General features: G+C 48.2%; 1 protein-coding gene across 1 annotated transcript in view; it reads left to right on the top strand.

Moving 5' to 3' along the window:
- LOC149355361 (uncharacterized) overlaps nucleotides 1–24,134 on the top strand; it is a 152,078-nt gene extending 127,944 nt beyond the window's left edge. Inside the window, exons 22-29 of the mRNA XM_089576105.1 lie at nucleotides 2,366–2,521; nucleotides 9,288–9,415; nucleotides 14,542–14,813; nucleotides 17,213–17,282; nucleotides 20,264–20,463; nucleotides 21,408–21,532; nucleotides 22,030–22,182; nucleotides 23,906–24,134. Of these exons, the coding sequence (XP_089432231.1) occupies nucleotides 2,366–2,521; nucleotides 9,288–9,415; nucleotides 14,542–14,813; nucleotides 17,213–17,282; nucleotides 20,264–20,463; nucleotides 21,408–21,532; nucleotides 22,030–22,173 (1,095 nt within the window). The 3' untranslated portion in view covers nucleotides 22,174–22,182; nucleotides 23,906–24,134. The remainder of the gene's footprint in view (nucleotides 1–2,365; nucleotides 2,522–9,287; nucleotides 9,416–14,541; nucleotides 14,814–17,212; nucleotides 17,283–20,263; nucleotides 20,464–21,407; nucleotides 21,533–22,029; nucleotides 22,183–23,905) is intronic.
- Nucleotides 24,135–24,364: the final 230 nt, after the last annotated feature.

A 24,364-nucleotide genomic window follows, 5' to 3' on the forward strand; every position in this document is an offset into this window, starting at 1 on the left:
CACTTTCCTGCGCCACCTGAGAACAACAGGTGGCAATATCCTGAAAAAATACTACCGGCAATCGTATGCGATCAAATTAAATCTGATCAGGCTGCATTCTTTCAAACATTCTTCTTCAGAGATCACGTCGAAAACCTTGGAAACATGGTCTGTAAAAAACAACAGTTACGCACAAGCTAGGGCACGCAAAGGCTGAGTTTTCAAATAGCTGATCTTCTGAATAAATACCCTAATATTATTGAAGCAGTAGAGGGAAGTGCTTCAACGCGGGCTTTCAACAAAAGGATCACTGTCTATTCTTTGGCCTAAACAAGGCTTTTTCCCAAAAATAAATATATCCCATATTTTCTATTTCCTCCCTTTTGGTGATAAAATTACGCTTTTTGTTTCTCTCTTCCCATAACTATGTCGATTGCCTTTTTTTTTGTCACAATATTGTGCTTTTTTTCTCACAAATATTGTGCATCTGTGTACAGTGCTTTTTAATCATATCGATTCTTGACATTTTCTTCAATTTTCTCTTTTTTTCTGCACTCATCTCTGTTATATGACCATGTGCTTATGACTATATTTTCCGCTCAGTACAATTATTAAGGATGATTGAGTTTAACAATTCTCTGTAAAAATCGTTCACTGCTGTGAGTGCAAGAGGGGAAAGGGGGTGAACTTCATCAGGTAACTTGGTTTACCTTTCTGTCGCCTCCTCGACAACCAAAGTGCAGTTAAACTTTAAAACTTCGAATTTTACGCATGCCCAAAGGCCCATAGCAGAGGGCGCGCCAAAAACTGGTAAGTGAACAACTGCTGCACCTATGACTGCAAACTATTGTGCGTAAATTCACGGGACGCCCAAGTTTTGAAATACGCTGACAGGTCGAACTTTTATGACGAAGATATGGCAGCGCTCGTGAAAACTGTTCTTTCGAGTGACTAACAATATGCTTTAGTAAGACGAGCTTCTGGGCAAGTTGGTTACTTTGCTTCCACATAACTTCAGCTTAAAAAAAGACGAGCACAAAGGAAGAAAACACCTACGACGCGGACAAAGTAGCGTTTGTCCGTGTCGTAGATGTTTTCTTCCTTTATGCTCGTCTTTTTTTACGCTGCAGTTATGTGGAAGCAAACTAACAATATGGTTTACCTGGCGTGCGCGCTCAGTGCACCGATTTAATCATAAAAAAAGTGATAAGCATTGAACACGGCTGTTGTTGTTAGAGATATGGTTGGCGGCACAAGTTTGTTGATAGAGAACAAAATATTGTGCAATGCATCTTGATGTCAGATTGTGCCCCCAGTACGCGGGATACCGTTGAATAAGCTATTTTACTACAGTTAAGTGTAGTGCTCGTAAGTTCAAGCTATGCTTCATTGCCAATAGCACATACTTTACCTGCAGTATTATTACAGTGTTGACACTACGGCTAGATACTTTACAGTACGAAAGGTTCCCATGCAAAAAAATGGTCCTTTTTAATGGTTCAACCTTTCGCGGTCATTTAGTTTAAGTCAGTGATATGTGTCCCATTAATTGGCACATTGTCCTCCTTTTCAGTTTATCACACGGTATTTACAAACAGACGCATAGCATCATGCATGCTGACTACAGGTGTAACAAAAATGGCTTTTTTAAATTAACGTTTAACTAAATCTGTTCGTTAGAACCTTTTTGTTATAAATTGACTTCGTGCTGAGGTCTTCTACTGCGTTACCATGCAAATTGGCCGCCACGTCTATGTTCAAACATAATAAAGAGTGGCAATTCAGACTCAATTGTGCTCACTAAAAAGGTTGTGTCGAGTAGAATTTGAACGCCAGCGCTGCCAGAACGCTGCAAGTTATTGGTTGGAGTAAAAAGCAATAAAATACCGCGTCCGCCATATATTCTAACTTTCCTGAAACATCAAGCATAACGAATCCAACTACGTATGCACACCTTTCGCTGGGACAGGCATTTACAACCGGAACCACCAAAGTTTCTAGCAAATACCCTCTTTCCAGCATTCTTGAAGAAATAGTAAGTTTGTGAACACAGCATTAAAGCATCGTATTAACTTGATACAACAATTAAAATCAGCTCTCCCAAGCCTATCCGCCAATGCTTAAATACCCGCTATGCAGGATGTGCGAAAAAGTATTAGTGGTGAGTCGTTAACAGTCGCAGCTTCCTAGAATAATTTGAGATTCATTGATATAATATGTCCCTACGTAGCACTGACCTAGAGGTTTAGCGCCAGAAATTTTTTTCCTGGTTTCCAAACTAAATGTGGGCACTTCACTATTTAAACGTAGCAATATACGAAACACTTCGCCTGGAACCTCCGATGTGCGAACGTAGGGAAATTTTTAAGTTGGGCCTCTTTTCCAGGATATTGTCTCAGAAGATATCGAATGCGTATTCTGGGACGTCAATGAAAACGAAAACCTTGGTTCATGGTCCGGGGACGGCTGCGAGTACCGCGGGATCGTTAACGGGTACCACCTCTGCAACTGCACGCACTTAACAAGCTTCGCTGTGATTTTTGTAAGTACTGCAAAATAATACGTTCTCATTCCTTACATGAGTCAATTCCTCACAGTCAACAAAGTATTTGTGCTCCAGCTATGAGAAAGACGTATTTAGCAACTACCGGAAGCCTCAATCTGTAGGCTAGAATGTAGCCACTAAAATGAGTTCATAATGCAAGGCGGCAAGAGTAAAGGGCCAGATCCGTCATAGAACACTTTAGTACAGTAAATTTCAGGTTCTCTATCTTCTTTCCTCGCGCCAGAGCTGCCCCGCCAGAGACGGTCTTGTGATGAGTTGAGATGCAGGGGTAAGGCGAATACTTGAAGTTTATGTACAGATATTTACATTGCATGCAAGTTCAGGCACTAAAGACCAATTAAAACAGCAAAGGACAAAACAACAAAAAGTGGATCTGGCTAACACTAGGGGAGGCCCCTACTCGGCGTAGCCGAAGATGCACAGCATCTCACCTTAGCGCAGAACCCCGCTTCCGGCTCTGGGGCCCGGTTTTAAAGCCCCAAAGGGCCGGCCCACATTTGGTAGCTTCCAATCATGTTACACTGCTGACATGATTGGTTAACCGACAGCATGGCCAGCCCTCCAGCTTCCGTAGGGCAAAACGCCCTTTCCATTGCAAAATAAAAGTAAAAACCAACACAAATACACATTCGTGCCGGCACGTGCGCGAATCGGTACCGCGGGGTGGGGGACACCCGTACTTCCCGGCTCATTCGCGAGCGGCCGCGTTCCGAGGAAGGAGACGGTCCGCTTCGAGCGCCCCCAGCCGTGTTCCAATGACCCCGCGTATACTACCGATCCCTTACACGCCCTTCCCAAGGTTCTACAAAGGGCTCAAATGCAACCTTTAGAATTATAACAAGAAGGGATCGGTACGGGTCACAAAACCACCCTGTGGGTGACATACCGCAGCTACACCAGCACTGGCACCAACAAAACCAAAAGCAAAATGCACACAGGCACCAACACAACATAAGCAAATTGCACAAATACACACGGTGGCATGCTTGCTGTGCGCCGTAAAACGGAGTCCAAGTTTATAGGCTGTCTGTTCACCAGCATGCACACCGTGGTCCTGCTCGCGAATGATCACACACACACACACACACTCGCGACTGGTGCGTTCACTAACACTCGTACGATGTCCTTAAGTGGCCACGTGAGCCTCCTTAGTCGCACCGAGTGTCCCTGTGTGCGTTCGAGCCACTACGCGTCTCAATCAACACGATTAACGCCTAACTGCCACTCGCCTCATTAGGCTTGTGCCACAGTGGGGCGAGAGCTCGAAAGCCGGTGCGCTCCAGGATCAAAAACGTCGTAGTACTCAATGGGTTCAAATCCCTGACCACACAACGTCCTTGAGGGCACGCTCTCTCCGGCGTTCCAGTACGGGCCGCGTCCTGCGTAAGGGGCATATCCTCCTCCCAGTCTAACCGTACCATTGAGGCCGGTTTTGCTACACTTGATCTGGCGTACTGCAGCACGGAACGTACTGTTCCACGCGCCGACTTTCAGTGTGAAAGATACGCACCTGCCTCCTGCTACTCTACTTCGCTTGCGGCCATTTGCACCTTTACTGCACGGGCAAACCTTGATATTGCCGCTCCGTGCTCGATCGGCGCGTGCCGGCTTCGTGGCATAGTCTGAGGCTGCATGACCTCCCTCGCAGTCGCTTGACCCTAATTTGCCTTGTAGCAAGTCGCCACGCATCTCCTTGTCTTCGAAGGACCTGGTGGGACACACATCGGGTGCTTTCAACAACTGCGCGGCGCTCGGTCACGTCGGCCCATCAGGCCAACCTTCGTTCTTTGCCTCGGATGGAAAGTTCCTGGCATCAATAGCGCTACGGGACACTTTATGCCCTACGCCCGACACGGTGTGCCGCTGCGGCAACGCTAGACTTCCTCCTTTCACTCGCTCGCCGATCTGGCGTCTGTGTTCTCTGACCGTTTCCTGCTGAACGAAATGCTCTTTTTCGTAGCTTTCTTGAGACTGCTTTTTTGGAATTGTCAGACTCAATTCCAGCGTTCCTGAACTCGCGTCCGTGTCCCAGGTGCCACTGGGGTAGAGCTAACCTGTGCAGCTGGATCGTCGGAGTGCGCGTTCACCGCCTCCAATACCGCGACGCTGCGTTCCGTCACGATACTTTCTTCCACTGCGATTCTAGCTTCGCAGAAATTTGGCTCACTTTTTACTTCTGCCTGGCTGTTTTCTTGACCTGTGCTTAACAGGCATATGCCTTTGCCTTCAAGCACTGGCAGCCTCTCCACTCGGGACTCGGAGCAGTTCTCCCTGGCAAGTTGACTAGCTCTCCTAGACTGACATGTTTACGCAAAAGGCGTACTGGCGCTAAAAAACGAAGACAACACACACAACAGGACAGGACTGGCGCCAGTCCTGTCCTGTTGTGTGTGTTGTCTTCGTTTTTTAGCGCCAGTACGCCTTTTGCGTAAACATGTCATGCTACAACCAACTAGCTCAAATCAAAGTATTGCTGGAACGTATTTCTCCTAGACTCTTTGAGCTTAGCCAGCTCGAGCTCTAGCTGCTGGCGCCTTGCTTCTAACACCTGCAAATCCGGAGGTTTTTCCTTGCATAGCGGCGCCTGTGCTCCATTCACTTTTGGAAGCTCAGCCTGAAAATAAGCTAAGCGCGCCTTCGCCAATTCCACTCGGTACCTCACATCGAGTGAGGGCCGGCTTGGATAACCCTCCATACCACCGTCTGTACCCCTCAACTGTCCTACCGGCTCGAACACATGAACAGGGACGTGAACAATGCGACGAAGGAAACACAGTTTCGATGCGTCGATCCGCATTGCCAGCTCCTAGGCGTCGCAGTCCACCGCCACTTTCACCGGACGCTGCGATGAGCTGTCGCACGCCGCTGGTCCTGTGCATGCTGTCGTCACTTGCTGCAACCCGCCGGTGACCGTCATGTTCTCGACGCGCTGCTTTCCTTCACCGGACGCAGTCTCGCGTTGCTGGACTACTGCCGTGGTCCTTGCCGCTGTCTCTCCCTGCAGGTCCGTTCTCGAACACTGACCTGTTTCCTTGTCGTCGCCTTTTTCCCTGCCTTCAGTCTTCTTCCTGCGCCGTCTTCCGAAGGCCGCAGGATCCTGTCGACTACGCTGGTAAATTTCACACGTTCTCTATCTTCTTTCCTCGCACCAGAGGTGCCCCGCCAGAAAGGGTTTGTTCACTTGAAGACTGAAACGTTCCTTCGCACCAGGGGGGCCCCGTCAGAGACGGTCTTGTGATGAGTTGAGATGCGGAGGTAAGGCGAATACTTGAAGTTTATGTACAGATATTTACATTGCATACAAGTTCAGACACTAGAGACAAATTAAAACAGCAAAGGACAAAACAACAAAAAGTGGATCTGGCTAACACTAGGGGAGGCCCCTACTCGGCGTAGCCGAAGATGCACAGCATCTCACCTTAGCGCAGAACCCCGCTTCCGGCTCCGGGGCCCGGTTTTAAAGCCCCAAAGGGCCGGCCCACATTTGGTAGCTTCCAATCATGTTACACTGCTGACATGATTGGTTTACCGACAGCATGGCCAGCCCTCCAGCTTCCGTAGGGCAAAACGCCCTTTCCATTGCAAAATAAAAGTAAAAACCAACACAAATACACATTCGTGCCGGCACGTGCGCGAATCAGTACCGCGGGGTGGGGGACACCCGTACTTCCCGGCTCATTCGCGAGCGGCCGCGTTCCGAGAAAGGAGACGCTCCGCTTCGAGCGCCCCCAGCCGTGTTCCAATGACCCCGCGTATACTACCGATCCCTTACACGCCCTTCCCAAGGTTCTACAAAGGGCTCAAATGCAACCTTTAGAATTATAACAAGAAGGTATCGGTACGGGTCACAAAACCACCCTGTGGGTGACATACCGCAGCTACACCAGCACTGGCACCAACAAAACCAAAAGCAAAATGCACACAGGCACCAACACAACATAAGCAAATTGCACAAATACACACGGTGGCATGCTTGCTGTGCGCCGTAAAACGGAGTCCAAGTTTATAGGCTGTCTGTTCACCAGCATGCACACCGTGGTCCTGCTCGCGAATGATCACAAACACACACAGACACTCGCGACTGGTGCGTTCACTAACACTCGTACGATGTCCTTAAGTGGCCACGTGAGCCTCCTTAGTCGCACCGAGTGTCCCTGTGTGCGTTCGAGCCACTACGCGTCTCAATCAACACGATTAACGCCTAATTGCCACTCGCCTCATTAGGCTTGTGCCACAGTGGGGCGAGAGCTCGAAAGCCGGTGCGCTCCAGGATCAAAAACGTCGTAGTACTCAATGGGTTCAAATCCCTGACCACACAACGTCCTTGAGGGCACGCTCTCTCCGGCGTTCCAGTACGGGCCGCGTCCTGCGTAAGGGGCATATCCTCCTCCCAGTCTAACCGTACCAGTGAGGCCGGTTTTGCTACACTTTATCTGGCGTACTGCAGCACGGAACGTACTGTTCCACGCGCCGACTTTCAGTGTGAAAGATACGCACCTGCCTCCTGCTACTCTACTTCGCTTGGGGCCATTTGCACCTTTACTGCACGGGCAAACCTTGATATTGCCGCTCCGTGCTCGATCGGCGCGTGCCGGCTTCGTGGCATAGTCTGAGGCTGCATGACCTCCCTCGCAGTCGCTTGACCCTAATTTGCCTTGTAGCAAGTCGCCACGCATCTCCTTGTCTTCGAAGGACCTGGTGGGACACACGTCAGGTGCTTTCAACAACTGCGCGGCGCTCGGTCACGTCGGCCCATCAGGCCAACCTTCGTTCTTTGCCTCGGATGGAAAGTTCCTGGCATCAATAGCGCTACGGGACACTTTATGCCCTACGCCCGACACGGTGTGCCGCTGCGGCAACGCTAGACTTCCTCCTTTCACTCGCTCGCCGATCTGGCGTCTGTCTTCTCTGACCGTTTCCTGCTGAACGAAATGCTCTTTTTCGTAGCTTTCTTGAGACTGCGTTTTTGGAATTGTCAGACTCAATTCCAGCGTTCCTGTACTCGCGTCCGTGTCCCAGGTGCCACTGGGGTAGAGCTAACCTGTGCAGCTGGATCGTCGGAGTGCGCGTTCACCGCCTCCAATACCGCGACGCTCCGTTCCGTCACGATACTTTCTTCCACTGCTATTCTAGCTTCGCAGAAATTTGGCTCACTTTTTACTTCTGCCTGGCTGTTTTCTTGACCTGTGCTTAACAGGCATATGCCTTTGCCTTCAAGCACTGGCAGCCTCTCCACTCGGGACTCGGAGCAGTTCTCCCTGGCAAGTTGACTAGCTCTCCTAGACTCTTTGAGCTTAGCTAGATCGAGCTCTAGCTGCTGGCGCCTTGCTTCTAACACCTGCAAATCCGGAGGTTTTTCCTTGCATAGCGGCGCCTTTGCTCCATTCACTTTTGCAAGCTCAGCCTGAAAATAAGCTAAGCGCGCCTTCGCCAATTCCACTCGGTACCTCACATCGAGTGAGGGCCGGCTTGGATAACCCTCCATACCACCGTCTGTACCCCTCAACTGTCCTACCGGCTCGAACACATGAACAGGGACGTGAACAATGCGACGAAGGAAACACAGTTTCGATGCGTCGATCCGCATTGCCAGCTCCTAGGCGTCGCAGTCCACCGCCACTTTCACCGGACGCTGCGATGAGCTGTCGCACGCCGCTGGTCCTGTGCCCGCTGTCGTCACTTGCTGCAACCCGCCGGTGACCGTCATGTTCTCGACGCGCTGCTTTCCTTCACCGGACGCAGTCTCGCGTTGCTGGACTACTGCCGTGGTCCTTGCCGCTGTCTCTCCCTGCAGGTCCGTTCTCGAACACTGACCTGTTTCCTTGTCGCCTTTTTCCCTGCCTTCAGTCTTCTTCCTGCGCCGTCTTCCGAACGCCGCAGGATCCTGTCGACTACGCTGGTAAATTTCACACGTTCTCTATCTTCTTTCCTCGCACCAGAGGTGCCCCGCCAGAAAGGGTTTGTTCACTTGAAGACTGAAACGTTCCTTCGCACCAGGGGGGCCCCGTCAGAGACGGTCTTGTGATGAGTTGAGATGCGGGGGTAAGGCGAATACTTGAAGTTTATGTACAGATATTTACATTACATACAAGTTCAGACACTAGAGACAAATTAAAACAGCAAAGGACAAAACAACAAAAAGTGGATCTGGCTAACACTAGGGGAGGCCCCTACTCGGCGTAGCCGAAGATGCACAGCATCTCACCTTAGCGCAGAACCCCGCTTCCGGCTCCGGGGCCCGGTTTTAAAGCCCCAAAGGGCCGGCCCACATTTGGTAGCTTCCAATCATGTTACACTGCTGACATGATTGGTTTACCGACAGCATGGCCAGCCCTCCAGCTTCCGTAGGGCAAAACGCCCTTTCCATTGCAAAATAAAAGTAAAAACCAACACAAATACACATTCGTGCCGGCACGTGCGCGAATCAGTACCGCGGTGTGGGGGACACCCGCGCTTCCCGGCTCATTCGCGAGCGGCCGCGTTCCGAGAAAGGAGACGCTCCGCTTCGAGCGCCCCCAGCCGCGTTCCAATGACTCCGCGTACACTACCGATTTGAGCGCCCCCAGCCGCGTTCCAATGACCCCGCGTACACTACCGATCCCTTACAAGTACCTTAAACGAGTTCGCCTTATTTCGAGAAGTGTTTCAGAAAACAGTCAAGCTTTGGCACCGGACAATCACAAGCTGGACACCTCTTCACGAAGCGGTTGCTCATTAACACCCCAAACTACTTTTCTTTCAGAAATACAACCGCAGAAGCAGGCACGGCGGAAATTTTCATGAGGCTATCCTCAGCTATCTGACGATGATAGGAGTCGCTATCTCTGCCAGTGGCCTTCTCATGGTAGTTCTCACCTACGTTTTTTTCAAGTAGGTATAATATTTCATCATCTTTATGACATTTGAATATTGCTGCATCTTGTACGTATAGCTCAGCCTATACAAAAGATCTGCAGCAGAATAGTGCAATCTAACGTAAGAAAACAAGTGGCAAGACGATAATTTGTTGGAAGAATACTTTGAAATGGTCTGTAAAATGATACAGAGGTCAGTACGACGAAGGGGCCGCTGGGAACTGGACCCTGGAAATGCATCTGAAACGAATCCTTCTCGATGTTTTCAGTATGCAGGTACATGTTAATCATTCTTTCCTTTTTCGCGCTCTATTAAAATGGCGGTCATGGTGGCCTCTGGACTATTTTTGCAATAACTTGTATTTTTCTAGAAATTTCATGGAGTCTTCAAAAAGGAATAAGTTGACTTTTGCGACAAAAATGTAGTTCTGCTGTTGAGAAATATCGCATGTAATAGAAGTGGTGAACAGCTCTTATGCGACTTCAAAAATTTTCTCCTTCGACTATTTAGGGAAGAAAAACTAAGGCTGTGTCCTACGCACTAAAAAAATTGATGTGCAGGTCACACTAACGTTTCCCATACCAGACGCTAATTCAGTGTTTTGGTATTTATGATTACCATTGAAAAAGTACAGTCTTGGCTCCCGAAACAAGGTCCTTGTTACAGAAAAAAAAATTGGCCTCTGTAAACGACTTTACAAAGGTGCCTTGAAAATTGATACTTTTCAGACTGAATGATTACGCAATTCTACTGCATCAGTTCAGCAAAAATGGCTATAGAGTGAGAGAACCCTTTTTATTTCAATTCAAATTAAGCGCCTAGCAAGCCTTCGCTGACGTCCCTTTCTAGAGAAACTGAAACTTCGCCCAAATTTCAAAACTTGAAATCTTAGAAAGTTCGAGTGGAAATTTCTAAAAAAAGATTTAGACATCGTAAACTTTGGCCAAAATTTTTGAGAACTATCGCCAGGCTACACTGAAACTGGAACTACCAAACCACGTTGCATTATAATGGTGCAAAAAAAAATAGGAATCGTCTTCGTACAAATGTTTTACAAGAAATAGCGATGGTCAAGAGAAACATTTTCAGCGCTTTATTTTGTTGCGACCAAATCGGGAATTAGTTCCGATAAGCGTAAAGCGATTTTGTGCGCGTTGATATAGTCTGTTAGCTATTTTTCCAAATTTGTGTACTGTAGTATAGTGCGCCCAGTTCATTTGTGTATTCTGTATTCCATTCGCTTTGAGGGTGAACTTAGACAGTCGTTATCAAAAATGTATTTAATGGCTACAACGACCAAATAGAAATGGCAGTATGAGTTAAAAATTGTGGGAAAAATAGCAAGCAATCTGACGTCGTTTCGACGATCATGCGTCAAAATTACAAAGAACACATAGTGAGCAACCCGGAAACCTCAAAAAAGGCTGCTCAAGGCGGATTGAGGCAGCGAGGGCTCCCTCCCTACGTTTTTTTTCCCCAGCTACTGCTACTGCTAAGATGAACAAGACACTCGCGCAGGGCTCGAAGATGCTAATACATTATTTTTCTTTCACTGGTCCTTATGGAATGTGCGACGTTTTTGCAGAATGCTTGGCGAAAATTCCGGTGCACAGTCCCCGGGTTACACTTGTTTGATAATTGGAAATGTTGGGATTATAGACCTATGCTTAGCTGCGCACTAAGACATTTTCTTTTTAAATAACGCCCACATTTCAAACATTCTTGGGCAAATATTTGGGGTATTGGAATATTGTAAGGCACTGTTATGAAAATATTGGAGGTAATGGTCCATTATTTCGATGCGTAGCAAAGTATTCCTTTTAGAGTGTTTCCATCACTCGAGTCGAGTATTTTAGGGTGCCATGGAAAACCAATGGGGAACGCTTTTAACGCTTTAAGCAAAAAAAAGGTAATAGCAAAAAATTGAACCCTGCCGATAGGAGGCTTGCATATATATTGTTTGTTAATTTGAAATCTCATAATATATGAAAAAATTTCGTTCATAAACTGGTTTTCATTCAAAAACAATTTTGTCCAGGATTGTTTGGTATGAATATAGAAATTGCGAATTCAGATTGTATATTTTAGTGTATTTTACTGATGCAATATCCCTGTTAGGGGCCCCTGAGGTGCACAGTGAATAAATAAAACTTCCAACGGTAACTTTTGTGAAGCTGGTGCGGACAGTCTAATGAATTTCTTATTTTTCAGCAAGACTCAGCTCTGCCGACTACAGAGCGAGTGCCGTCCGTGATCTCTAAATTACGGTTTGGCTGCGCCGTAAATTTTTCCATCGAAGTTTAGTTAACATAACCAGTAGGTCAAGCTAGAGCGACGGCAAGTGAGTGGTTTCTTAGCAGACAGAAAGTGAACAAAGGAGGGGAAAGCCTCAGGGTGCTTGCCGACGTAGATGGGACAACCCCATTTCCATGTGTGGAGGATGCAAAGTGGGTTCGTGCACTCAAATGTATGTCCACTTTGAAGAATTCTGTGAGGTGATTGCAATTTATACCAGGTCCTTGAAGGAACACGGAGGATAACTACATCTTGTTGAGGATTTGCGGGGTCGCAGCGGAGCACCAGAGAGAGACGACCAGCGTGGCAGGCTTCTAGTTCCGGACTGCCCGTGCCGGGCGTGCGCCCCGAGCACGCGCTGTCCATCTTTATTTTCTTCTAGCGCGCGCTGTAACGCCGATCTCAGCACCGGCGCTTTATAGCGTCGCCGGGCGCTATAGGGCCCCCCGCCTAGACGGAACGGCGAAATTTGCGCGCCGACGGGGCAGAGATGTAGTAGCCAGAGATGGAGAGTCCGGTAAGTTCATGTGAGGCGCCGGGAAGAGCCGTCGGCTGGAGTGCGCGGGCTCAGGTGGACGAGCCTGGCTGCTTCGCAACGGGCGAATGGTGCTGGGTGCCGAGTTGACAAAGGACATGGGGGCAGGGAAGGCCAAGGTCGGGCCGTCACCAACTGTGGTGCTGCCCGCGGACACAAGTGTCGTCGGTGTTGGGACGTTGGAGCTGGTGTCGGTGGGAATGTGGCGCGCCGAGTACGTCGTCACAAGCGCTGGAATGGGCGAAACGGCTCCGTGGACTGACAGCAGCTGTGCTGCGACAGCAGCAGCTGTAACGATATGTGGCACAGGTGTGACCGTCGACACAACGGTGAGAGCCGTGACGATGGCGGAGGAAGTTGCAGGGCTCGATGTCAGGTGCTTGGGTGAAGCGGGATCGACAGTCCGGAGCGCATGGCCAGGGATGATGCGCGTATGAGCTTGGTCGGCGGTAGGTGGCGGCAAAAAGGTTGTTGCAGTGACAGGCCATGCAGCTGAGACTGCTACATCAGAGTGCTCGCTGGGAGCAAAAGACACAGCTTTTGGATGGACAACTGCCGCACTACTCGGTGTGGGTAGCTCGACCATTCGTTGCCGAAGGTGGCTCAAGTCAGGCACCAAAGCAGACGCTTGCTGCGACAGTGTCGAGCTGCCAGGGTCAGAATCCGAGAAGCGGTTGACCGTACTGAGGGCTTGGGGTGGGGCCTCTTGGGCAGGCGGTGTGGCCGCCGGGGTAGTGGGGCTGGTATGTGGCATATGCTGCGGTGGTGGCTTCAACCTCACAGCAGAGGCCTGCAGAGCTGTTGACGGTAGTGACGAGGTAGATGGAGATGTCGGAAGCCTCGGCACGGCTGCTGCCGCAGAGTCGTCCTTGGCTGCAGGAGGCTCTGGCGACAACGCCACTGAAGCATAAGGAGGCAGAGCCAGAGGCGCGGGTCGGATAGTAGTGGGAGCAGGACGCGAGGCAGAGCTCGTGCGGATCCCACCTGGTGTGGCGTCGAGAGAGACAGCCGGGCTGGAGACGCTGGACGGGAGTGGCGGCGATGCGGCGAGGGGCTGCTGAGGCGGGCCGAGTTCTGATGAAGGCTGCGTGGGCGCGAGCGAGGCCGGTGCAGGGCCAGAGGCTGGCGGCGGCGAAAACGGGTCCGCTGCGTCGTAGAGCGGCGGCGGAACGTAGTAGGCGCCGAAGTCCGCCAAGACGGCCGCACGCAGCTCATCGTATGGCCGGCAGCCGAAGGCAGAGTAGGTGAGCCGACGCAGGAGGTCGGACGGGAGGATGTCGCAAACGACTGCGTGTTTAAACGGCTGGATGGTGATGCCGTTCAGGTACATCGCAGCCTCCAGTTGGGCGAACCACCCGCCGACGCCTGCAGGCCGGAACGCCGGGAGCGGCGGGTCGAAACCTGGGTCCTGCCAGTACGCCATGCTAGGACGCCTCTGGGATAGAAGGCACGGTTCACCGGGTTACCACTGTTGAGGATTTGCGGGGTCGCAGCGGAGCACCAGAGAGAGACGACCAGCGTGGCAGGCTTCTATTTCCGGACTGCCCGTGCCGGGCGTGCGCCCCGAGCACGCGCTGTCCATCTTTATTTTCTTCTAGCGCGCGCTGTAACGCCGATCTCAGCGCCTGCGCTTTATAGCGTCGCCGGGTGCTATAATCTAATTAATGTTCTTCAGTAATTCCAATTATAGTAAGTCGCCTCTTGGTCATTGAATCGCCGCAGTCTATCGACGCAGGCCAACTTCAATTTGCCCTCTCTGCCTCTTTAAAGACTGCGCTCCTCATAGCCTATACTGCATCACTGAGACAAAAATCTATCAACTATACGGGCCCACAAGCAAAGCTCCCCTGAAGGCTTAATCTCGGAAAGAAAACAAGAAACCCAAGCGCTCCTAAAGCAAAAGCATATCGTCAACAACGAACTAGAGACTTCTAAGTTGGACAGAAAAGTAGCACTGGCCCTGTGTCGCATGCACCCGTGGGCTGTAACATGCTTTTCTTGCGGCGAGACACCCTTGGAAAATGTAAGCGCTTCTGTGGTCCTCCTGTGGCCGTAATTTCGGCGCATCTTAGTTTCGGCCAGTTTCAGCGTATCCGAGATGAACAGTATACTTGCCTGAATCGCCTATCTCCATCAGCTTACCTTACAGACCTAACGGTACCTTTTCAGGTACAGCCACTGTGTATTAATAGTTCGATTTCATTACCCACAGTTCGCCTAAAAACAAAGACATTGCTAGGCGCAAGATGCACAAGGTAGTTTTTAAACTTTCTTTTCCTTCCCAACACTACAATGTCACCTTCGATTCCAGGAAGTGGCGCAAAGGCACGGGCCGCCAGGTCCTGTTCAACCTGTGCCTCTCGCTGCTCGGGGCCCTCGCGTCGTTCGTGGCGCTGGCGGCGGTGCCCAAGCGCCGCGCCAACCTCGCGTCGTGCACGTGCGTGGAGGCCGCGCTGCACTACTTCCTGCTGGTATCCTTCGCGTGGACCTTCGTGGAGGCCCTCCTGCAGTACCTGCGCTTCGTGCGTGTCCTCGGAACCTACGTGCCCAACCTGGTGCTCAAGGCCGCCTTCGGAGCCTGGGGTCAGTGTGCGACTGCTCTCCGACACTCGAGCATAAAAAGCGAATCTCTCCAAGCTATGACGTCGCGATCACTCAGCTTGCTTCCTAAACTTTCGCGCTACTCCTGAAAGAAAAGGATGGTTGAAAATTATGTAATCTCCTCAGCAGGGGTGCCTACTACGCATACTCGACTACTCGCGGTGATTGCAAGATGGCGCGCCATTGTTGGCATTTTTATCTTTTTAGCGCGCTTCACGAGTCATCATCACGCATACCTGCAGGCTTTCGCGGTCTGCATTCAAACCTTGGAATAATGTTTTCATTGCAGACATTTTCTCCTAGAAACTACCAAGAGCTACTTTTTTTTATACTCACCAATTGTATATTTTGACCATTTAGCTGATATTGCGTTTAATTAGTGGGTGTCTAGTAATTATGTAATGTTCGCCTAGCACGCATCACAGCCGGAGGCAAACGTTTAATGAAAAAAGCGGACACGAACAGGTTACATATATAGTCGAGTAGGAAAGCGCGTCCAACGTCACATGATCACACACGATAACACACCCGGTGATCTTTGGGCACGTGGCGGCAACACGCTACGCAAAATGGCCATATCGGCGTGTTATCACGTTATCACAAGTCAGTAACACACAGTTGTGAAACATGTCAATCATCTGATTTCCTTATAGGGTAACTGCAGCACTTTTTTGAGAATTTCGCGACATTCAAGGATTCAAATCTATATAGGGTGTAGGTAAAGCATGACAAGTATTTTTGTACTGGCACTTAAAATGTTGACGTAATCGACGATCGAATTTTGCGCTACTCCTGAATGCAACGGAGGAGTGCAGAGAAATTCAGCGTTACGTCACGGAAGGTATGAATTGAAATTACTGCTGTCATCTGCCACACCCTGACCTGACTCGTTAGACGCTGCCAAACAACTCTCGGCAGGGTTTGCCTTCGGTGGCGTTGGTTTTTTCCTTCAAAGCAGGCGTTTCTGCGTTGGAAGAGTACTGATACCTTCGATGACTTCATCATGCGCCCCCCTGCGGAGAAGCTTGAAGGGCGTCCGGAGTTTAACCGGTGATTACTTCACTATTTCAAGTGCTAGCCCAAAAAGACTTTGCATGTTTTACCTGCAAGTTTCACTCATTCGACCTTTTTAATCTCGTTGATTTCTAAAACCTATGCAGTTTCCCTTTAATACAGACGGCAAGAACGACAATGTGGTTTTAATGTAGCCACAGATAGCAGTTAAAGCGTTTGTTATTGAAATTTTAACTATTATTTCTTGGGCACCGTGCAAACCACTCGTCTGGTGCATGCGTCTGTGTTTTACCTGAGCATGTTCAAGAGCTATATTAGGCAGTCGTAGATTTAACCCCTTTGGATTACGTTCCATGTAACTGTTTACCGTTTTCTCCCCCTCTGTTTTCAACTCTTCTTTTTCATGTTTCCTCTTTCTCGTTGGATGTGAAAAATCTGGTGCCCATTTTTAAGGCCTGACTATTTCCGTTTTCAGTGTCTGCGTCTGTGTTCATAGAGAGAAAACACTTCTCGCAACCACATTAACAATCTTCTCCGTAACTTTGGTACATGTTCAATCAAAGCTTTATTATATTATCCTTCTCAGGACGTGCGGTCTGTTATGCCTTCCGAAAGAGCATTTTTTCTGGTTTAATTTCAACAAACGTTCGTTCACTGGCCCACTTCATCTTTTTGGGTGGATTGCGTCTTCCTCATAGGTAATCATGCAGATCTAGGTGCCACATGCAAACAAGTTGGAAACTGTTGATGTTCGCATGATTGTTCTAAATCAAGGAAGCTTCGAACACAATTCTCCCGATGAAGCTCGCAAAGTGCCTGGCTTAAGCCTTCCCCTTCTTGAAGAATGACCACATATATTCCATGTTTTTCCTAAGCGTCTTTGTTGGGAAAATGAATGCTGAAGTAGCAATAGCAATATATGGAAGGACAATGAGTGGTTAGTAAGTTATCAGAATGCTTCAGTGCACATGGCAATAAATACTTATTTTTTAATATATTCGCTCAGCGTTAACATAACGTCATATTTACACTCGATTCAAAGCTTTTCTGCGCTTCTTCAGTAAGTTAGCTGGGCTTCACTGCAAAGCGTATGATCCAGTCTACGCAAGAACACTCAATTCATGGACTAAACAAATTGAGTTGCGCGTCAGCACACCAATGTGTCTAGGGACTAAATATTAAAAATCTTTAGGAAAGTCAAGCTAAGGCGTTTACATAACACCGAATTACCTAGTAGCGCTATTTTGCAATTATTTTCCTATTTTTTTATTAAGACAGAAACCACCTTGAAGTGCGACGTAGTGCATGTTCTAAAAATATAAAATTGCTTGACCGTTGATTAATCATTCTTTTTCTCTCTCTTCCAGGTGCGCCAATGCTGGTCATACTGTGTGTCCTCATAGTGAATCCAATGCAGTACCACAAGCGGAAAAACTTGTAAGTGTCGGAGAGACCAAGGAGTCAGGTAGCACCATTAGGCCTTAATGCATTTTTTCAATGCTGTCGCAAAGTTAACGGCGTTCCAAAGCCGTCAATGGTATTTTACCAACGGCGTAGTGAAGCTGTTTCTGAGGTATATATGCTTGCGGCCATACGACGTGCTGCGCAGTACTTCACCGACACCAGCCGTCCGACTGTTGGTTCGAGATGGCTTATGCTTGAGTCTGCACGAAGTGCAGTCTCACGAAGTGCACGAAGTGAAGTCTTAAAGCTTTGGATCCATTTGTCGCCACCTGCTGTCTTCGAAGGCAGACGCTGTTTCCATAGCGTCAGGCAGCACAGTCGATGAGTACTGCCTCGCCGTATCACAATACACGAAGCAGCTGGCGTGAGGCGCCGCTTTGTAGCTTTGGAGCCGTGATGATTTTTGCAACTGTTCTTTTCCATTTAAAGCTTAGTATTTCATATCCGCCTGCATCACATCCGTGTCCTACTCATGATATTAGTGACCGGTTGATAGAAAAAAAAACATAGCTCCAAACGCAGTTTGCTACAGAGGAAATGATTCCGTGTAATGCGCCTTGGGGAAGCGTTTTGTGCTCTGTGTCATTTGTGGTTGCCATAGCTGACACACATGGTTCTTGCAAAAAAAGGTGGATTATGACACACATACTATTGACATCTTCCTCTGTTCGGGAATCACACAAGTTGAGAGCAAATGTACAGAAGGTCGTCCTTTGTCCGGAAAATCTCTTTCACGACTGTCAGCTTAGAATTGTGAGTGCGCTGTTTTCAGAACTACGGTAAAAACACTACTTGCCTAAGAAGCTCGGGTAAGGTGGTATTTTCATGGGGAGGGCCACAAACATAATTCAGCTGCTTTATTTACGCGGCGTAATCAGCGCACGCTGCGAATTTTATAACTTAAACGGACACTCAGGAGAAATTGAAGTTGGCTTGTATCGACAGAATACCAGCTCCTGATTACAAAAACGCCACTCATACTGACAACAAAGCTCTTGTAACGTAGAAAAGAGCAAAAACCAAAATACAGGCATCGCCGCCACTGGCCAAACTCGCAAGTACAAGCGTGATGACGTCATAGGACAAAACAGTGTTGCTAGAACCATTAGTTCTAGCAACACTAAGACACGAGAACCACGAATAACTGAGGCGCAGCCAATGCATGCGCAAATCTTCTTGACGTCGCCAGATGGCGCCACGTACCGGGCAGCTACGCGCGCGCCTGCAGCATCGGGACCAATCAGCGCCTGCTCACCGGCAGTAGGCGGGCTCCCGGTATTCCGATAACGGTAGCAAGGTACACGGTATGCTCAAGGTATTTATTTGCGAGAACTTCGTTGACGACTTCGAGAACGGGATACATCGTAACGCTGGCAAAAGGCTGGTGCTAACGTAACCGAAGCGACGGTTCTACGTGCGGCCGGCGGTAGCTTTCTTTTCGCCTGCTGCTAGGCCGCACTGCTGGCCACCAGAAATCACGGAGTCTGCGTTACGTCACGTTTCACGTCACTTAGTCCTGTGTCGTCATAAGAGAATCCCAAGTTTGAATCAGAGCGGCGGGAAAAACTTTTTCAACTTCGAATCCAAATTTCTTAGAAATAAATGCATCTTTCGCTGCTGGCCAAGTGGCAACAAAGGCACGAAATGCCGAACTATCGGATTTTGCTTTTAAAAAAATTATAATAGAGCTCTTCTCACTGTCCCTTTAAAGGCATATACCACGTCTAGAAGTGGACAGAGCATTAACTAGTGCCTGTTGTACAAATGCGCTCTTCTTCGTGAAGAGTCACTCAGCCCGCGTTGCGTGCGACTTGCAGCGAGCCCCTCGCCTTTTTACTACATATGAAAGGTCCTTGGCTGCACCACATGAAGGAACACCTGAAAATACAGCACCGAAAAGGCCTTATGTAGACCTTGGTGTGCAGCAAGCCGTGGTAAGCTTGATGGTCCTGTGTGAGTGTCGCCTCTTAGGTATCACCAATGCCGATTCGCCTTCTAACACCGGCCGAGTAAGAAAAGCACCCCTTCGGCCTTTGGACGCATTTAATATCCAGTGCGAGTACTCTGAGCCTAGTACACAAAAAGGAAAAAGAACCACACGAACTGGGGTCTTACGATGTATAGAGGTGCTGTTAAAACGTAGCGTAAAATTAGCCCTGCGTGCTGCGTGTTTGTTGTGGAGGCGAGCTATCGAGCCAATGATTATCGGCCCATTTTGTTCACAGCTAGCTTTTAAGTTTTGGTCTACATCTGAAAACCACGTGGAGCTAATGCAGCAATATGTGAGAGACTGTCTGCTTATCTCTCTGGAGCCTTCGCCTGATGATTATGCCCCCGCCAGGAGTGAGCTGCCTTTCCTTTCGCATTATCAAAGTCTACTCCTTGTCACCTGTAAGTTTCAAAGGAAGCATTTTCCGCCGCCGCAGTGGCAAAAGGGTAAGGATAGATGTCCGTAAGCCGCCGCGGTGGCTGAGTGGCTATGGTGCTCGGCTGCTGACCCAAAAGACGCGGGTTCGATCCCGGACGCGGCGGCTAGAATTTCTTTGGAGGAGAAATTCTAGAGGCCCGTGTACTGTGCGATGTCAGTGCACGTTAAAGAACCCCAGGTGGTCGAAATTTCCGGAGCCCTTCACTACGGCGTCTCTCATAGCCTTAGTCGCTTTGGGACGTTAAACCCCAATAAAACAAAAAAAAAATAGATGTCCGTAAATTATCTGCATGGACTCCTGAGTCTGAACAACACACTAAGCGAAAACCTAGCTTTGTATATGTAGCCGAAACGTGTGCACCATAATTCTCGACATCTTAAGCTAAAGTTATATCCTTCTTCTCTGAAATTGCAGGAGTCTGTTAAATAAAAAACATCTACACCGGTTTACGCCGTCACTATCCGTTATTTTTAGTAAGGAACGTCCTTTGATTAGCTCCGATGCTTCCTGCTTCGCCGTGCGCAGCTGCTGGTTGCAAGAAGAGGCCCTGCTCTACAGCTTCCTCCTTCCTGTGGGAATCGTTCTGGCTGCCAACGTAATCGTCTTCTGCGTGGTCGTGTTCAGCATCTACTGCCGCCGTCAAAAAGGATTGCGCAGCACCCAGAGCCAGGTAGAATTGGCTAAGGCGCAACTACGGGCCACTGTCTGTATTGTCTTCCTCTTGGGTAAGCAAAACCATCCCTGACCCTTTGCTTTTCTTTGCCACTCCTTACAGAAAAGGTATGCACTCATAGATGATTCAGTATCGTCGCCGCAAGACTGTCGGTAGCGGTAACAAGTGGAATACACAATCGCTTATAGAACTAGAGATTATGCTGCCTGCATATAAATGTAGAGCCTAACACTCGGAGCCATTAAAGGTAACAACAGGCGCCGTCCGAAAGTTACTAATGAATCACATTTTATTGCCTAATTACATTATTTCAAGCACAGTCTACCCTCGTTTGTCTCTCGGTAAACGAAAATGCTCCTAAAACATGGCTGAGGAAAGCGTCTTCATCTACTTGCAAATGAATTCATCACAAAAAGAAAAGTGCCAATCACTGAACGGTTAGCTGGCCTGGAGATCGACGTGCAGGCGAAGATGTTCCTCCTAGCCGTACAATCTGCGAACTTCAGGCAAAATGTCGGCCTCAGCCCGAACTTGCATAGGCGAGGCGAAATTCAACATCTTCAGAGCTTTTTCATTTTATTAAAACGTAATAGGCACAAGCAACTGAAGTGAAGACAGTTGGACGTCGATGTGCTTAAATGCAGACATAATAAGATGGCCCTTCAAATCCTTTTCTGCAAACAGCTTCTGCCAGCAGCCACAGATAATTTCACCCGAATATGGATATTCGCAACCTAAGCCTATATCATGAAATGGCGCGGACTTCTTTATGCGGGGCTCGTTCGTTTACACAGGACACGGTGTATGCGCGGCAGGAACACTGAAATCAACGTTAGGACCGTTAAATTTGCAGCGCACTTCCCAGATGTCTTCACAATCACACATAATACACACGTTCTAGTCTCCTATTTCCAGAACTTTAAAACGGCAGCACGAAGTTTCCTCTGTTGATTTTGTAAGGACCTGCCTGTACCAGATCGCTTTTGTGTCTTCCAGGACTAACGTGGATATTTGCATACTTGAGCCTGATAGAAGCCATCTCGAAGGAATGGGGTCGACTGTTCGAGTATCTCTTCGTGATAACGAGCTCTCTGCAGGGTTTGGTCATATTCATCTTTCACGTGAGTTGTTGCCAATTTTTATTATTTTTGCACGCATCCATCAAGCAGGGTCCACTTTTCGGGAGGCAGTGAGCAACGCTGCAACTGTTAGTGGCGAGCGTTCGAATCCTCTTGTTCATTCAATATTTACAACTACCAAATGCTATGGTGAATAACCGTGCTACATTTACTGCCTTCTTGCTTTATTGTTGCAGCAGCGATGCTGTGATCTCTTACAATTTAAAAGAAAAAATAAATTCATATCATGGTGACATTTTAATGGAAGCACTGATCTTGGTTAAATTAACGTGGAATCAATGTTGGGATTGTACTTTTTAACTGCGAATTAATTTTGCTCTCTTGCCCAGTCAAACTCCATAACAGCGCAACAAATGAAAGTTTACAAGTCTACATTTTATTATTCATAAGGGAAGTTGAGCATCAGTGTGTAGGAGTTCAGCTAAGGTGCGATGTCTTTTAAATGTGTATGTCTTTTAAATGTGCTCTTTCGCTCACAGATTGCCTACGAAAGAACTGCCAGAGAATTCTGGCTCGGCCAAATTCTATACCGCGTGCGGCGGTATACAAGAAAAAGACGTTTCGACCAGAGCTCGACCAAGATCACGCTGTCATCATCAACGCAAAAAACAACGTCAACGTGAAACTATGAGGTTTGTGGCTGCTTGTTATTAATGTTAATGCAACAGCATTTCTAGGCTATGTCGGCTGGGCCGTGTCTGCAAAACGTGTCCGCAGCAGTTGTGGAGTCCTCAGAAGAGGTAGCATCAAACTAGTGGTTGTAATCGAAAGAGGATGCTCTGAGGATGCTGCGCAAGAAAAAATATGTCAGTAGGATGATTAATTAATTAATTGGAGCCAAAAACGTTGAAAAAAAATTGAAATACCGCGGACGTCGATATAAAACAGCCGTGTACGGCAAAATAGTGGAAAACTAGGCAAATGTGTTTGATGAGCGATAAGTAATCGAACAAAAAGTTTCCCTCGCATAGTTGAATTAGTTACTTAATTCATTAGACGGTTGAATAGACTCGATGGGACTATAGTAAGTGGATGGGAAAGCAACCACTGCGCCATATTTCAGAAACGAGAATAGCTGATCGAGCAAGAAGAAGTTATAATCAGAGTAAATAAATCCATCTTTAATTGAAGAATCAGATAATTACGCTAATTCAGTAGTTACTTTAATAAAACAAAGATAAAATGATAAACAGAGGCAACGAGAGGCGAGGAGTGCCGAGGATGCGTCAATGGTTCCGCATTCTCCCAATGCGGGTCCCCGCAGTGAACCAGCAGTGAACACCTTAGTCGCGCTTTCAGCTGCGAAACCAATGGAGCGGGAACCTGAAAAGAAAGCAAAGGCTCATAACTGCCCTCTTGGAACAGTGGACACCTCAATCGTGCTTTAAGCTACGTGGCGGTAGTGCCAGATGTGCGCTGCATGCGTTGGCATTGACAACTTTGTGCCATTTTGAGGAAAGGAAGTGCAAATACCTGGGTTCCCTTGGTCAGTGGACGCCTGAATCGCGCTTATAGATAGGTGGAGTGATGAGAGACAAATGTGGGCCGCAGGCATTGACGACGCTGTGCCAGAAACGCGGCGCTAGAGCCATAGGCCGTCGCCGTTCATTGTGTCCATTGGCGTTGGCGTTGACAACGTTTCACACTCCGATCATTTTAAGGAAAGGAAGTGCGCATAACTGGCTCCCTGGGTCGCATCTATAGGCACATGGCAGGATGAGAGAGATGTGGGCTGCATGGGTTAGCGCTGACAACGGTGAGCGAACTCTCGCGATCAACGATAACTGCCACCTGCCAGGGTTACTGGGTGGGTGGGAAATTTTATTTTGCATATAAATACAAACAGGAATTTGTTACCACTTATGAGGCAGAACATCCCGTTTCTGTCGTTCCTGACGCCTCCCACGGCTGTGACAACCTCGCGAAATACATGCATAGACCTCGGCTTTGAGAGCCAGGCATTGGTGCAGCAAGTCGCGCATATATCCGTCTATTTCTCCGAGTACAAAACTTCATTCATGACAATCAAGAACTATTAGTGGAGTGGTTCTTAATGATGGAAAATGTGTGAAAAATAACAAGTTGCTGTAATTGTACATACGTGTGTTGCTCAAATTCTTTGCATTAGTATATCGAGAAGCTGAAACTGCTGATGAGCTGCGCTCAAATTTCGCATTAGGAAGTAATGTAGTCATCGGCAATTTTTTGCTTTCGTTCTAATAAATTGCTTGTAAGAAAGCAGTTCAACTCAATGCGTGCGTGTGTCTGGAATACCATAAATTATTACCTCCACAATTTCTTGGAGTCCTTTTCGCAGCCGTCCTTGATGTTCACTACACTTCCTTTCAATTACAGCCGACAAGCAAGATGCTGTCTCGTGTTGGCGGGTCCAGTTTCTCAGTATCGGGTCTGCGGTCACTTGGATGCCCCGGTTTTCGTCGACGTCACTCCATTTTCACAACCACGCGCCCTCGCATGTCATGGCTGGCGAGACAACTTCAATTGCGCGCCCTACCTCCTTTCGCCATGGCCCAACGAGAATCTCTTCGCTTCGCCATTTAAACTCGATTTATTTTGTTCAACATACGTCTCCGCGCTCCCCATCAAATAAAATAAAAATATACACCGATCTGTGTTCCATAAGAGTGACAAATATGTCTCAGAAAACGAATTTTTTGCCACATATTCAGTACTGCTCTCCTTCAATCAATGAAGGCAGATATACGGGTATGCGGATATACGCAGAGATATACGGGCATTCTCTCATGACTTTGAATTCAGCAGGTGCAGCTGCTGAGCAGGTCACTGTTGCAC

This window comes from Amblyomma mixtum, chromosome 3 (assembly GCF_055824585.1).
Source record: "Amblyomma mixtum isolate Tamu chromosome 3, ASM5582458v1, whole genome shotgun sequence".
NCBI lineage: Eukaryota > Metazoa > Arthropoda > Arachnida > Ixodida > Ixodidae > Amblyomma > Amblyomma mixtum.